General features: G+C 42.5%; 1 protein-coding gene across 6 annotated transcripts in view; it reads right to left on the bottom strand.

The window, feature by feature from the left end:
• ATG7 (autophagy related 7) overlaps positions 1 to 17,157 on the bottom strand; it is a 151,934-nt gene that overhangs the window by 95,064 nt on the left and 39,713 nt on the right. For all 6 annotated transcript variants that reach the window (XM_072129026.1, XM_072129023.1, XM_072129028.1 and 3 more), the window contains 5 exons: positions 16,432 to 16,626; positions 12,506 to 12,706; positions 10,539 to 10,654; positions 9,114 to 9,189; positions 7,868 to 7,948 (listed from right to left, as the gene is read on the bottom strand). In XM_072129026.1, coding sequence (XP_071985127.1) covers positions 7,868 to 7,948; positions 9,114 to 9,189; positions 10,539 to 10,654; positions 12,506 to 12,706; positions 16,432 to 16,626 — 669 coding nt within the window. The remainder of the gene's footprint in view (positions 1 to 7,867; positions 7,949 to 9,113; positions 9,190 to 10,538; positions 10,655 to 12,505; positions 12,707 to 16,431; positions 16,627 to 17,157) is intronic.

Genomic DNA, 17,157 nt, shown 5'->3' with positions numbered 1-17,157 from the left:
GACGGCATTTAATACTCCATGCCCTGTACTGCGAAGTGGGAAAAAAAAAATTCCAAATGCAGTGAAATTGGTAAAAAATGCATTTGCACCATTTTCTTGTCGGCCCTGTTTTTCACTGTGTGCCTCAAATGACACGTCTTGTTTATTCTTTAGGTCGATACAATCACAGGGATACTCATGGAACGGGGAGGAGGAAGACAGTGTAATAGCCTGCACGGAAGGGCTCTGGTAACACCCCCCAGCATAATTTTAAACGTTGCTTTTAAAAGGAAGGAGGCTATGGATAACATATATAAGAAGATTATGACAGTCACGGGGCTAGGATCTATGAGTAAGTGTCCGTGGTTTATTATTATGGATAATGGTAGATTTCCTTTAATAAAACACATTAGTGATAAAGACCACGTCCTTTCACCTAAAAGAAACCCCAAAACTTTCGTGCTAGAACGAAAAGTAAATGCTCTCATCTAGATTCACACTTTGGCGAAACAATGGGCGCGACGTGGCTTGTGTCATCACAGTGCAAGATATCCCGTGCTGAATAAACAATGTACCCAACTGTTTGCACACAAAGGCCTCTCTGTGAACTCAACTCCAATGAAGAACTTCATCGGCAAATCTCTCCGGAACAAACAACCTTATTGTCCACTCTACTTGCACGTTTAAAAGGGGGGGGGGGGGGAATGGGGGAAAGAAAAAGTTGTGAAGGTGTCGGCTAAACCTAAATTTCTTTATAATTATTTACCTCCGTTTTAGACCAATTAGAAACATATTTTTAGAATATTCTGATCAATAAACATTCAATAACTATGGTAAAGATTCTGTTAAAGGGAACCTGTCACCAGATTTTGCCCCCACTAAACTACCAGCCCACCGCAGGTAGAGTATGATATGTCCTTTCTAGAATTCAATCTTTTTTGTCGGTTTACATAAAAAAAAAAATATCCTCCAAAGTTACATGCATGTAGTGTGGGGGGCAGGATATTAGGTAATTTACCATAGCAATCGGGATAAAAAGAGTGGCACAATTTTTAATCAACCACACCCCTTGCCCTGCCAACCGCCCCCCCCCCCCTAGTATGCCCACACAGTATAATACCTGGAATAATGGCTCTTACACGGTATATTCTCACCCTCTACAAGGCCCTATTCCCCCTCCCCTCTTATTGTGTTCCGTTTCTCTGCTCCCCTTCCTTATTATGCCTCTTATCTGCTCCCCCTCTTGTTTATGCCCACTCTCTGTTGCCCCTCTTATTGTGCCCTCCTCTTTTGTTGAATAAAAATAAAGTGTACTCACCTGTGCTTTTTCCCCAGCTGCTCTCCTGCCTTCTCCTCCACTGAGTCTGTATCACAGTAGCACCTGGTTGGCACATTGTGAGGACACTGAACCTGCCAGGCTCTGTTGTGTACCGACAGAGAGGTCTCTCTGTATCACCATAGAAATTCATCCAACTCCAGACACTGAAAGAGTTGATGCCCAGGACGACAGGACAGGGTCCAAAACCGGGACTGTCCCGCTGGATCCTGGGCGGTTGGGAGGTAAGCAAATACAGCTAGTGACAGGATCCCATAAAGCCAGATTTACTAACTAACACCCTATTAGCTAAAATTGGTTTCTCTCACATCCACATAAATCAACTTTATCTTATGCTACCTGGCACTAGTGAGGGCGTGTCTTTCTCGACTGGCCCTGACTCTACACCTCCCCACATCCCATGCCCCTTCTTAGCATGTCATGTGACCAGCGTGATGTCACCTAAGGTCCTTTACCCAGTTAGGTTTGCAACATCTACCCTATGTACGTATCTGATCACATTGCAGTAGCATGGTGTGATCATAGCAGCCTCCATGGACTTCTAGTGCTCCCCATCCTCCATGGAGGCTGATGTGATTTCATGTGATCAGATACATACATGGAGTATACTGTACAAATGTAAGATGACCTTAGATGACATCACCCTGGACACAAGTGCCCAATAATTTGACGGCACTCTCTCTCTCAATGTTCCACACAGTAGCATGTTCTTTAGCAGTGAGACATGTCAATGAAAAACAAGAAGGCGAGGCAGTACAGTAACTACTGCATACACAGGTTCTCTTTAAAGGAAGCCTACCATCAGTAATCTACCTATTGTGGTAGATCTGATGGTAGCTACCTCCTTCTGTCCTCCGCACATAACTTTAATTTTTTATTCCTTTAATACTCCCTAAATGAACTAAACTTTATTTTACATATATGCAAATTATCATCAAAGGCTACTGGGGTTGGGGGTGGGGGGTTGGAGAGGCCTCTCCGGGCTGTGGGAACAAAGTCCAAGCGCAAGCACCAGCTGTATCAGAAGCACAAATAGGATGCACTTAGGGCATAGAGAAGTCTCTACTTCAACAGTCTGGAGCGGCTTCTCCACGCCCCAGTAGCCTCCGATGATAATTTGCATATTTGTAAAACAAAGTTAACTTCAGGTTAGGAAGTATTAAAGGATTGGAAAAAAATAGTTTTGTGCCGAGAATGGAAGTAGGGACCTTTAACCGGATCTACCTTAATAGGTAGATTCCTGATGGTAGGTATGCTTTAAAGGACATCTACCACCAGGATCAAAGATTATACACCAAGCACACCGACATACTGGTGTCTTCCCCTCTGGGAGAATCTGCTCGTCTTTTAGCTTCTTATGACCTGTTTTTTTTATAAAAAAAACAAAGGCTTTTAAAATGAATTAAATGAGCCTGAGGGGTTGTGGGCTCCATAAGTGTTATTATAAAAACAAGGGCATAAAATTATGCAAATGAACATGAGGGGCTTCAGGCTCCATAGGAGTTAATGTAGCTTGGAACCCTCAGGCTAATTTGCATATTTTTTAAAGCCCTTTTTTCTTAAAAACAAGGGCATAAGAAGCTAAAAGAACAGCAGATCCTGCCAGATGGGGCACACACCAGTATGTCTGTATGTTTGGTTTACAATCCTTGATCTGGTGATAGATGTCCTTTAAGTCGGAGACCACATGTACCTATTACAAAAGTAGTCTTTGCAAGGAAATGACAATATGGGTGACTACTAGTGAATTTTAAAACCCTGTTTGTTTTAAAATGTGTGTACCGCCAATTGAATGCTGCTGGCAATTTTTTCCTAGTGGCATTTAAAGAGTCAACGCCAGTGATCGATGCCAGCACTGATCGCAGGAGATAACGGCGGGGAGAAGGGAGGGGTGAATTATGGAGCCAAACTCAGACCCAAACCTCTAATGGACGTTGAAGTTCGGGTCTACTTAACACTAGTGACTACTTCTTCCAAGATTTTGAATTGCTTAAAAATTGGTGAGGGTGTAACGTGCTGCATCCTGAGCAAAAATGTTATGTCTAAGTTCGGGAAATCCCTAAAAGTCATTAAGCATTTTACACACCCCACTACTGAAAATAAGAAGCACATAAAGATGGTAATAAAAAGTATGGCCGGAGCCGTCGCTACACAGCGGATCCAGGCTGACAATGACACAGATATGATTTTATTTGCTACTGTACACACACGGGTCGTCTCTCCCAGCAATGTGACAGCCGCCAAATCTTTTCAGCAAACAAGGAAATCGGATATTTGTGAAAGATTTAAAACCAGTCATTGTGAAAACACTGCAGACATTTATCAGTTTAGTCTTTTCCAAATGCTTGATTGCTAATGCCGTGTACTTAAAGGGAAACTCCATGTAAATTCCCTTATTACTCATTAGTGATGCCATTTACAGGAGAATCTCAACACATTTACAGGCGGTCCCCTACTTAAGGACACCCGACTTACAGACGGACCTCTCTGCCCACTGTGATCTCTGGTGAAGCTCTCTGGAGGCTATTACATTAGTCCCAGACTGCAATGATCAGCTGTAAGGCGTCTGTAATGAAGCTTTATTTATAATCTTTGGTCCCATTACAGCAAAAAATTTTGAAACTCCAATTGTCACTTGGGCAAAAAAAAAAAAAATAATTGTCTGGAGCTGAAATGATAAAATATACAATTTCGACTTGCATACAAATTCAACTTAAGAACAAACCTAGGGACCCTATCTTGTACGTAACCCGGGGACTGCCTGTATATGATTGTCTAGTATGATCTCACCTCTGTATGCCACCATAGTAATAACCCCATGGAAATGTATGTGACCCTTATATGGTGCAAATGTCATACAGTGCTACGGAACTTATCATTTTCAATCTAAAACACAAAAATTTAAGGAATTTATGGAGGCGCCATGCCACTGCATCAAATAGTGGCATATAGATCCCTTAAAGGGGTTGGTATTAGTTAAAAAAAATGGATGCATATTCACCATTGTGAGGCTACCGATTCCCATGGCAATCCATTGATTCCAATTTTGGGCACTACAGCCAGCCGGATGTTCCAGGGGGTCACCTTCAGCCAATTAGCGGCTACCTCAGATCTCGGGGCATTACTTCCGGCTGGGAGCAGCCTAAAAACTCCAAGTACTAGTGGGACACGGGAAAGTTTTCTGGATTCCTAGAAATCCCCTTTTAAGGATTTATAAGTCACTGTGTGAAACAGTGGCGGTATTATAAATTAAATTCCTCCATAGATGTGTTTTAGATCTTCCAGATTCCTGGAAAAACTCTTTAAAATAAATCTACCATGAAGCATTATAAGCCAGGGGCACCATGACTGCGGGAATCGTCTTATATTTGTTATCCATGGCCTCTCCTCCCTTCTAAAATCAACTTTCACAATTATGTTAATGAGGCAGAAGGGCGATGAGGGCATTACCAGCGCCAGTCCATGCTTCAGCTTCAAGTGTCTCCTCCTCCCGACTGCTCCCTCAGCAATTTCCCCGTCTCTCTGCCTGATGTAATCTCTCACAGTGGGAGAGGGAGAAGTGATCCTGCACAGTGTAACAGCCTGTGAAGCTACAGTATGGAGGGTTACGCTGGTAAAAGAAGATTACCACAGTAACAGCACCTGGATCTATGACCAAGTGTCCCTGGTTTATCAAGATGGATTTTGATGGTAGATGGCCTTAATTCTCAGGATACTTGGGGGTCCACTCGTCATAAAGTTATGCCATATCCTAGAAATAAGACATTCACTTCCAAGTTAGAAACCCCCTTTAAAAACACATAAATGATCTGCTATACAACACAGAGAATAGAGCTGGAGGTTCAGCCTAGTGGCCAGACTAGTAAGTGCAGCTTTCATGGTTACATAATCAGTGGTGCTGCCCCCTATGGAAACCCCTTTAAATTGTGTAATCAAGCACCAGAATACCCTAAAACACAATCTTTCCTTATGCAGAAGAGATGATCACTTCGGATATATGAAATGATGAAATTTATTCCAATGTATCAGACATATGAGCGACCATTAGACACTTTACCCTATTTCTTGCAGAAATCCCCTGTCTGCACTCACAATCTAATTTCCTTCACGAGCTCCAACCCTTCCAACCAGTGGAGAGCGGCAGTGGGGGATCTGGCAAGCGCCGAGGAGGGAGATAAAAGACACATCTGGCTACAAATAGAAACATGTGTAGGGTAAAGTTTTTATAGGAACATGTCTTCTTCAGGCCTTAGGGTAGATTTCCTGGCATCAAAGTGGAGCAACAATCATCAAACACCACAAATACATTTAGCCGTTGCCTATAACAACTCATTAGATCCCTCTGCATCAATGTGATGTCTACTCTGCCTGAGGTGTCAACCCACGGGACACACACACACACACAACTGGCCCACGAAAACCAATACACTTTCCGGGGAACTGTTCATGTAGGAAGTGGATTGGTTGTCATGGGCCAGTTGAATGGCAACCAAGGTCTTCCAATCTGACCCCCTTAGTCGTTTATCTTTGGGGTCGTCTGAAGCCAATTGTCTATGCTGTGAAGATACGAGATGTGCAACATCTGAAGAAATGGATACTGGAAGTCTATGCTAGGATTTCTTCTGCGTTGTTGCTATCAGTGTGTCAAGAGTGGGAGTGTGTAAATCCAACACAATGGGCACCACTTTGAATACATTTTATAAATGAAAGAATAAACTTAAGCTAGCACCAAGCACACTGTTGTTTTTCTTGTGAAATTCTCTATATGTTTTATATGTTACATGACTCTCTTTCTATTGGGGAAAAAAAGTTGGATCCAAAATGGCCGACTTCAAAATGGCCGCCATGGTCAACACCCATCTTGAAAAGTTTCCTCCCTCCCATATACTTATGTAGATATCACCAACCATACCCATTCTATTTAGGTGTATCCATATAAATGGCCCATCCTGTATAGTAGTTGTAACGAAGTTGGAGGCGATTGATGGAGAAACTGGGTAACGTAGGGTGCTACAGACCTTGTGGCTATATCAAATGCTTAGAAAAGGCAGAAAGGCAGATTTGCAATGGAGCTGTAATGGGCTTCTGCAACCTGTGTTTAGTGAAAATGCGGTCCCTGGTTACTGGTTCCATTTATTGAGATGAGCCATTTAAAGGGTTTGTTGTACAAACATTACATGGTATCCCCTATCCACAGGCAGATATGTGATGGTCTGATGGTATCCCGTTATCACTAGTGTGTGGAGAGGCAGGTTGAGCATACCTCATGCCACTCCCTTCATTAGTATGAGAGTGTCAAGAATCACTGAGCTCAGGGCTCAGGTATCTCCTGCACACCCATAGACAGTGAATGGGAGTGCTGGCTATACAGAGGGATGTGCAATTTCCGATACTCCTATAGTATTGAATGTTGTGGTAGGACACATGCTCAACCTGCCACTCCACCTGTTAGTGAAAATGTGGGGGGGGGGGGGGTCTTGGTGTTCGAGGGGGTCTCAGCAATCGAACCTTCACAGATAAGCTTGTTATATTTGGCAAGCTCTGTGCAGCGCTGCATAATCTGTGAGCGCTATATAAATAAAGGAATTCTAATTATTATATGAGACAGCTTGAAAAGGCTGTCGGTGTATGCACACCTGGCTGCATTTTTCATCTGGGGGTACAAAAGATTCTTGTGATCAATGGGATCCCGGGAGATGGACACCAACCCACCTGCTGGTTTTCCTCTATCCTGGATTGCTGTTATAACCCTTTAAATAGGACATACTAGCACTTATCATAAGTGCAGTTTAGCAATGCAATATTTTGACTTTTCAGCAATACCAAGTCTCCTGACATGTCGGATTTAGTAATTACTTGTATTCTCCATGATAAGACAATACCAGGGCATTTTTCCTTATAACTCTGTGTTGAACTGTTCCTCTGTTTTTCCTCAGACAAATGGACAAATACGATGACAACTCGGTGTCAATAGTCTGGGGTTCTGCCCCCAAACTTCTGGCATTGCATCAGATTGTATTGACCCCTAAGACACCTTGTTGTCAATTTCTTTAGACTTTACTAGGGGGAATAACAGAAGACCGGCACAATGTAGAGTAATATGAAAATATTCTTTGGGATTGTAAGGAAAACAAGTAGATGACCATCTTTGTACAGCGATGTGGAATATGCAGGTGCTACATGAGCAATGGGGAATGAATAGTATGTGTGTTGTATATACTGATGACCCTGCTCCATACACTAGTATATAGCTGCCTACTGATCATCGTCTTGGGCTTGGATGGTGTGAGGAAATTTGCGGCAAGTAGAAGGAGTATTGTGTCTGTGTCAGGGGTGAGATTAGAGCGGAAGGGAAGGTAGTGGTAACAATTGTCATAAAGCCTTAGATAAAAGAAATTGATGGTGAAATTATAAACCACAGACCCTGTAAAAAGTGCTAATAAAATTAAGCGATATTGACTTTAAATATTATGACAAAGAATGCCATTCGCTATGGAATAGCACAGCAGCCATGAGTTCATGGGACAAAGGAACCTACATGCAGCACATTACCTTTAGAGAACACGCCGTGCACTTGTCAAAAGCAAGGCTGACGGGCAAAACATTGTCAAACCTTGACAAAAATCCTCGGATCTGAAAGACAAAATAACCCATGAAATAAAAGCGGAATTGTCAGAAGGTGAGTGGCTACAAAGTTGTCCCTAAACACTCAAATTCTGCGGTGGATTGATAAAAATATATAAGACCACAGCGCCTCCTTGTGGATGAGTTTCAGAATGCACTGCACTGTATGCAAGCGTCTTCTGACATGTAACCTGTGGAAACTGCAACACAGTGGCAGTTTTTTTTTCCACATTTGCATATAAAATAATGAGCTTACGCATGTATTTGTTTTGTTCATGCACCGCAATTGTGTCACGGTTGCATTTTGACTGACATTTTTTAATACTGTGTGCTTAAAGGGACGTGGTAGTGTGTGTTCCTAGTTTGAGACACATCTATTAAGCCATGTGAACATTCAGAAAACTGTCAAGATGAACTAAAAGCCAGCAACACTATTACTGTATATAAAGAGGAGTATAAAAACAATAACAACAAAAACTTGCAGGGAGAAGAGTAAAAGGGGCCTCTGCTGGACATTTTATTCAGAAGGGGCCTCTGCTGGACATTTTATTCAGAAGGGGCCTCTGCTGGACATTTTATAGATGAGGGGGCGCTGCTGCTGGATGTTTTATAGATGAGGGGGCGCTGCTGCTGGATGTTTTATAGATGAGGGGGCGCTGCTGCTGGATGTTTTATAGATGAGGGGGCACTGCTGCTGGATGTTTTATAGATGAGGGGGCGCTGCTGCTGGATGTTTTATAGATGAGGGGGCGCTGCTGGATGTTTTATAGATGAGGGGGCGCTGCTGCTGGATGTTTTATAGATGAGGGGGCGCTGCTGCTGGATGTTTTATAGATGAGGGGGCGCTGCTGCTGGATGTTTTATAGATGAGGGGGCGCTGCTGCTGAATGTTTTATAGATGAGGGGGCGCTGCTGCTGGATGTTTTATAGATGAGGGGGCGCTGCTGCTGGACATTTTATTACGAAGGGTCCTCTGCTGGACATTTTATAGATGAGGGGGCGCTGCTGCTGGACATTTTATTATGAAGGGGGCTCTGCTGGACATTTTAATGTGCCATGATAAAGTTGTAGCCCTAGCCTATGAAACAATGGCCGTCATACACAAAGGGGAACACTGAATGCTTTTGTTGGCTATTATGGATGGGACCCAATGTACTGCTGTGTGATAAATTACCTGATGTGGTACTAGGCCCAAGGATGTTGGGGGCTCATTCATCCGATCATCACTGCTACTTGCCACAGCATAACCACTGAGAAGATGACACAACATTAGACCATTGTGTAACACAGAGACAATATCTTACTTTCTACAACACATGAATTTATGACATTATCCTTATAGCAGAAGAACTTCCCCGATACAAAAGCCCTAAATCTCGTCCTCAGTCAAAGTTAATACTAAGAGATAAAATTCTATTCCTATCTTGTAAAGTGTTGATATATTAAGAGGATATGAATGAGGTGGTCTAAACTCCAGGGTCTTATTAATCCTGACAATTGTGACAATTGTTTTTATCTTTTTCAAAATATATGCCGCCAGCCCTGACCACCTTCCTGACCACTGACCAGAAAATGTTCTGCCCTTCCGGCCCTAGTATGTCCTCTGACAAAGCCCATTGCATGTCCCTTTGGGCATCTCTCGACCCACAGTACTATTCCTAGAAGTAGCGACCCAGAGTTTCCATACAAAAAAGAACAGATGCCTCTATATACTTTAAAAGAGTGAAAACTAAGGTCCCAGAGATACCAGGGGAGTCATGTGGTCCCTGATGCTTCATGTGGGCATCAGTAGGGTCCCTATGGGAGCACAGGTGGTCTAGACTTCTTGTAAACCCTCATCATGTGTGATGATATCACTTGGACTCAAAAGGATGCAGTAGGTCCACATCTGCTACATTACGTCTATAGTTTTAATGCAGATCCATTTGCCCTCATAGTGGTAGTCTGAACCGGTCAGATAAACTAACCCAAACTAAACTTACACTAACTATCGTTAAAAACTTCTATTATACAGTATAGTATAACTATCCCTATATTGTTCTTCTACATGCCACCATCTGTTCATACAGTTGACTCCCCATCTTTTCATACTCTTCTAGTTTAGCCAAGCCTCCAGCTTCCTAGCCTGCACACTCTTCAGCAGAATGATCTTAGCTCTGCTACATCCTTCACCCCTCCCTCAGTAATAAAATAGCTGTGGTATGTCAGAGATTGACTCTCTGAAGAGAAATCCCTCAGGAATTCTCTTCAGCGAGCCACAAAGTCATCCACACAGCCAGCGTCTCCTGCTGAGGGAGGGGAGAATGAGCTGGAGGCATGGCTGAGGAGAAAGGACATGAATATGCCGACATGTGTTTGCTTTACTTAGCTAATTTGCCTAAATGGAAAGTCAACTTTATGAATGGACATTGGAATTTTACAGGAATGGAGAGGACCAATATAGGGATAGTTGTACTTCTGTGTAATAGCATTTTTTAAAGATATGCAAAGTTAGCATGGGCCAATTTACCTGACAGGTTCCCTTTAAAGTGCCATCTACAGGCATATTCAGATGTTAAATATCTCTATAGCATAAGGCATAGACAGAAATAAACCTCACCCTTCTGGATGCTGTAAAACGGACACCATGAGCTCCACGGCTAGAGCCCCGGCTATCATAGACAGACCCGGGCGGCTGACAGTACACTGCTGATCCAGAGTGCGGTCTCTAGTAGACTATCAATAGGAGAAACAAAGAAGGTTATTTAATGAACATCTATTTAACATACTACTGTCGGCAGAGTATTAAGGGGGTTGTTCCAAGTTTGATTGTTATCCCCTATCCACGGGATGACAGGGGTCCCGTTCTCAATAATTGATAGAGCAGAATGTGGAGCATGTGTCTCCATTCAATCCTTCAGGAGCAGAGGAAATTGTCAACCACAGAACCTTGGTATCTCCAGAACTCTCAAAGAAAAGGAACGAGAGAGATTGTACATGGCAATTTCTCCACTTCGTTAGGAGTGGAAAGATGAGCATGTGTCCTCCATTAAATAGCAAGGATGGGATTCCCTTTCTCATGATTGTGAGGGTCCATTCTCATAATCTATGAAGGTCCCAGCAGTCAGACCAAGACCGTTTAGATTGTTATCACCTATCTAACAATGAAACTTGGTACAACCCCTTTAAGGACTCAAATTTCTCATAAAACTCATTACAATATAATTAATTGCTAACAAGGATCTTGACAGGCTTCAACACAACCACTAGATGGTCAATCCTGACATGCATCATGTCCCATTGTGGCACAATATTCACAATATCCAAAAATAACGTTGCCTTGAAAAGCTGATCATTTTTGTGATATCATATCCGGTCCTTTCCATTGTGTGATAATAATGTGATTATGTGATCCCCAAGGAACACCTCCCCTAATGTTTACGATCCTACTTGACCCCATTCTAGAGTGAGTCTCAATGGCATCAGCCCTGTCCTGTAGCATGACATCCCCAGCCTACATTAAAGGGAAAGGTGTGATGACCCTGCTGCAAAGTGAGCCGAGACGGATGCTATAAATAATGTCAGCAGATTTATCATGTCATTGATCTCCACAATCACAATATATACAATACACATCTGTTAGGCTTCCTTCCCATCACTCTTATTTTGGACACGTTCAGTGTAAACCCTAGGAAAGCTCCTGACTTATACTGTCAGGTGGAGGCATCCTTTTTACCTCCGTCCGCTCAGTATAGGACACATCTAGCAGGAAACACTGGATGAAAAAGCACAGAAGACTGCACTATATCATACTGCTGCCAGCTGGAGAGAACAGTACAGACAGTCCCCGGGTTACATACAAGATAGGGTCTGTAGGTTTGTTCTTAAGTTGAATTTGTATGTAAGTCGGAACTGTATATTTATCATTGTAATCCCAGACAATGGATTTTAAAAATGTTGGGTTGTCATAAGAATCAGGATTAACACTAAAGCTTCATTACAGACACCTGTGATAACTGTTATAGCTAGTTATTTTAGCCTAGGACTAAAGTACAATAAATGACCAATATAGGTCCGTTTGTAACTATGGGTCGTATTTAAGTCGAATGTTCTTAAGTAGGGGACCGCCTGTATATGCTCAGTGGAGGCCATTAGAGGCAATGGGTGATATTTGGCATCCATCCCTGGACTCCCCTGAGCGTATGCTGTGGGTGTTTCCCAAGTGATGTTAATATGTACAGTTAGAATCCTGGAACATCAGCAGCAGCCAATCACTAGCTTCTGCCGATGTTCCATCCTCTTCCTTTGAGGGGGGAGGAGCTAATCTGGGGGACGTATCCCACTGTATGAGCATGCAGAAGGATATGCTGGTGCTCCCCCTTGTAAGGACACCTTATCCCTACAACAAAGGACTAAAACGAGGCCTTAAAAATACCATGTCTGCCTAACCAAACGAAATTGTCTCTCCCAAACCCGAAGTTAGAGAAAGCAACACCGGACTGATTCTTTTAAAGCATCTCAGAATAGACCAGGAGGACCTTGTACCAGCAGACAAAGGCTAAATCACACTTCCAATCTCATACTTACATCCCCCGGCGCCACCACATCATTACAAAAATAGCAGCCCAGTTTATATCCTGGGATGTTGGAGAAGAGTGAAGAACCCAGGAGATCGGATGAGCCAGGAACGCCGGAGTGTGAATCATTGGCCTCCTCCTGCTTCCCTTTCTTCAGCCCATGTCTCATCACCACAAAGGTGTCAAACCCCAGGGCAGCGTTGATGACTAACTGTGGACGCAGGAGAGAAATAACAAGCCTGGAAATGTCAGCAAGTCATGAGTGGGATCACATCAATAATGGAGTGACCAATTTATTACTGAGAAGGACAAGTAATTGCTACATTTTACGCTCCGCGCTTGTGCACAGAGGCAGCATCTTACACTTGAAGACCGAGTATGAGGTCACACCACACTAGAAACTTCTACAAGTTTATACCATTTAGTTCTAACATTTTCATTTGGTTCATTTCGGACTATTCACAGTTCTCTTTGTTTGCCGTAAACTACAACAAACTTATTTATAAGGAATAAGTCAATATTTACGTAAAGTGAAAACAAACAGCATAAAAAAGAGCAAAAACAGGAGCCCCTTGAGCCAAGGCCCCGCCCCCATTGCACTTAGGATCTCATTTGCATAAAGAAAAATCGAATTTTCTTGGAAACGTCAAGTTTTTGGGAGACATTATACATATTTATGCTTGTGTCCTGCTTTGCGGAAGGTTTTTTTTTCACTTGTTAGTTGATTTGGGAGCCAGAAGAACACCCTCAAAGTTATGTCAACTTTATTGTATTTACTCAGTATTTAAATATTTTCTCATTGTGTTATTCCTCTGTTATTGCTCCTTGAAATGGAGTCTTATTATTTGCCTTGTCAATGGGGCGCGTCTCTACACACTGTACAATCAGAGCAGACTGTGGGAATTTTAACAACTTTTTTAGGAGGAATAACAGAGGGATAACAGCTCAAAAAACCGGGAAATCCAGTAAAGTACTAGGACGTCTAATAAATCCTCTTAAACTCCACAACCCTACTGTTTAGACAATGCATTATCCACAATTTCCAAGCATAATATTCCTAGAATCACTGATGTCACAGGTTATCCATTAGGAGATGGAGGAGAGTAGTCATCATAATGCACGCTCCATTTACATAAGTTTTATCCTTTGTATGAGACCTCTGGCGATATTCAATGTTCCATTTAGAAGGCTCTTACACAAAGGATCCATCAGCGCAATGCGATTCTATATAATCACATTCTACACTGACCCAAATTTCTTGGTATTTAATGGATAGTATTAAAAATCAGCGAACAGCAGTTATCCCCCTACTATCCTATGCTGCACGTGAGCGAGAGGGGGCATGACACGGTCTCATAGTCCTCTACCGTGCGTCTCATATTATTATAGAAACCGTACAATAAAGTTTCCTTATTCAATAGAGGGGGACAAGTAGGAGAATAAATTCAGCCTCCAATTTTGCATTTTCTGCATCACAGCCCAGAAGAACAAGCCTAATGGGATTAGAAGGAAGAAATTCTTATCATTCATATGACACCAGACCATGTTATAGGTACTATAGAGCCCTGCATATGGGAAGCTGAAAAATACACATTGTTACGTGGATTTCTGGTGAAAAGGAAGGTTAAAAAAAGACTAATGCAGGAAAAAAACACATTTCAATCTACATAAAAAACGCACATAAAAAACGTGTGTATTTGATTCGAATATACATGCAGAATTTCCACATGACAATGTACAGATAGCCGTAAAGGAAATCTACCTTCAAAATCCATCATGATAAACCAGGGACACTTACTCATAGATCCAGGCACTGTAACTGTGGTAATCTTCTCACATTTGTTATTTGCTCCATTCTTCTAAAATCAACTTTTTAAATTATGCTAAATGAGCCAGAATGGTTCTGAGGTGTTACTAGAGCCGCTTCGTGCTGCAGCTTCACAGGCTGTTACACTGTATCACCTTTCCCCCTGCTGCCACAGCACTTCCCTTTCCCACTGTCTGATGTGATCTCACACAGTGAGAGGGGGAAGTGCCTGTAAAGCTGCAACCTGGAGGGGCAATTCCCCCCAGAGCCCTTCTGGCTCATTAGCAAAATTTTAAAAGTTCAAGGAAGAAAGGAGGCCATAGATAATAAATATATGAAGACTATTATATTCATGGTGCCTGGATCTATGAGGAAGTGTTTATCATGCTGGATTTTGATAGTAAAATTCCTTCAAAGATTAACTTAATGTGACCTTCTCTAAACTGTTGAATGAACAAATACAACTGCTCATCACTCTTTTTGCATAACATGGAGCACACGGCAAAATTTGGCAACAGTTGCTTGACCCATGAATCACCATATAATTTTCCTGGCTCAATTAGATTTGACATTTAAACAGTCCTCCTTATCATGTTGGTCAAATTGAGATTCCCATTATGTCATTCATGTTCTGTAGCTCTCGTTCTTTAGCTCACAGAAGAACAAGCCTAATGGGATTAGAAGGAAGAATTTCTTATCATTCATATGACACCATAACCATGTTATAGGTACTAAAAAGCCCGAGAACACAAACAAAACGCAACGTGTGACTGCAGCCTTAAAGAGAACCCGTCATGCAAAATAACCCCCTAATCTAAATATATTTTCATAAACTGCCATTAGAGAGCATTGCCTCTATCCCTTCATTGTCCCTCTACATGCCTGTAAACCCAAGCAATGAGGTCCTAAAGCTGTATGCAAATAACCTGTAAAATGTCCAATGAGTCATTAGCATATTCGTGCTGTCCAGCTTATTCATGAGTGGGAGGCACAGCCACACCCCCAGTGCATGACTGACAGCCTGTATAATGATGTGAGGCTGCATAATGATGTGCTTCCTGGTGCTGGCGCCCCCTGCAGCCTGTGTGTGTGTGTAGGGGAGATAAAACAGCTCCAGGATGCAGCCATGTTATAGCAGAATATGTCAGGTACTTGTGTAGCTGATGTCTGTGTATTAGAAGGATGCAGCGTGTCAGCAGATAAAGCACAGACACACTAGCCATGCTTTACTATACATTACACACAGACATGAGCAGGGGGAGGAGAGGGGAGGGGTAACAGGAGTGACATCACTGCCTCTGATCATGTGACCCGCCTCATTTACATAATGAAGAAAAGATGATTTTATAATGATTAATGTATGAAATAACTAGATAAAGGCTGGGATGGGAACCTTGTGAGCTGCTCCAACAGGTAGAGGTGACAAGACAAGTGACAGAGACCTGATGACAGGTGTCCTTTAAAGGGTATCCCCATGATAAAAATGCAATGCGCTCTAAAGGAACCATATTTTAGAGCAAAACGAGTTGAGCAGATTTGTATTCCAGCAATTGATCTATGTAAAACTCTTCTCATTCTGAGCTTAGGAGTCCAGTGGGCGGTCACTGACTGGCTACGCACTCATGCGGAGAAGGCTGTCACACACTAGACAAGGCAGGGTTACCCACTAGACTCCCGAATCCAGAATTTAATCTAGAACGGACGCCATGTTTGACCTGTTGGCTTCTATATTTTTTCAGTAATGAGAATTGCGAACATCATAGTAAAATCTCATTTTCCAGCTACTATAACCACTTCAGATTCACCTGGCACAAGAAAAAGTGCAGGAGAGCCAAAATCTGAGTCACTGCCTGATCCCATAAAAGCAGCGGCCAGATCGTGACCTCATAACCTCTGCACATAAAACGCGTGAGTGGAGTCAGAGGATAACATTACAGACCACAACTCCGGGATAAATATTCCTTCCATACCAGAATATTCCTGCGTGACTCGCGTTTCCTCCAAAACCCCCTCTGCATGTCACACACACTGACTCAATGGAAAACTAAGGGTAAGAAGAGGTGACTGACTTTTCCCCCCCATCATTAATCCATACACAACCATCCAGCATGAAGCGCTGCGTCTTGTACCTTCTTCTGGCTGGCAGCGATGACGGTGGGCAGCCAGCGACTTTCCCGTGTGTCCATCAGAAGGAAAACCACATCATGTTCTGCCACCAGAGCTTCCAGGTTCTCCACTTCTTTAGCTGCCTGATCCATGGTCTCCTCCGAGAAGTTCACAGGGTGACCCGGCATTGGGATACTCATGTTGAATCCTTTGGCAGTCTGACAAGAGGTAAAAACATCTAATAGGTAAAACGTACATGAAAAAGCACAACACACAATCTAATAAACCTTATATGTCCCCCAACAGCATCGCTCTGTGTCATGTACAAGTACATCTACATACATATGCTGTATACTATATACTCATATATGGGGGAAAATACACATTGCTACGTGGATTTGATGCAGATTTTTGCTGGAAATTGAAATTACATCAGATTTGGTGAAAAAGGGGGTAAAAAAACATATTTCAATCTGCATAAAAATAAAACGCACATAAAAACCGTGCGTATTTGATTCAAATTTACATGCAGAATTTGCACATGACAATGTGCACATAGCCATGAAGGAAACCTACCATCAGAATCCATCATCATAAACCAGGGACACTTACTCATAGAACCAGGCACTGTGACTGTGATCATTTTCTCAGATTTCTTATTCGCTCCTTTCTACTAAAATCAACCTTTAAAATAATGCTAAATGAGCCAGAATGGTTCTCAGGTGTTACTAGAGCCCCCTCGTGCTGCA

This window comes from Engystomops pustulosus, chromosome 10, assembly GCF_040894005.1.
Source record: "Engystomops pustulosus chromosome 10, aEngPut4.maternal, whole genome shotgun sequence".
In the NCBI taxonomy this organism is placed as follows: domain Eukaryota; kingdom Metazoa; phylum Chordata; class Amphibia; order Anura; family Leptodactylidae; genus Engystomops; species Engystomops pustulosus.
This window is presented reverse-complemented; position numbering and strand designations above follow the sequence as displayed.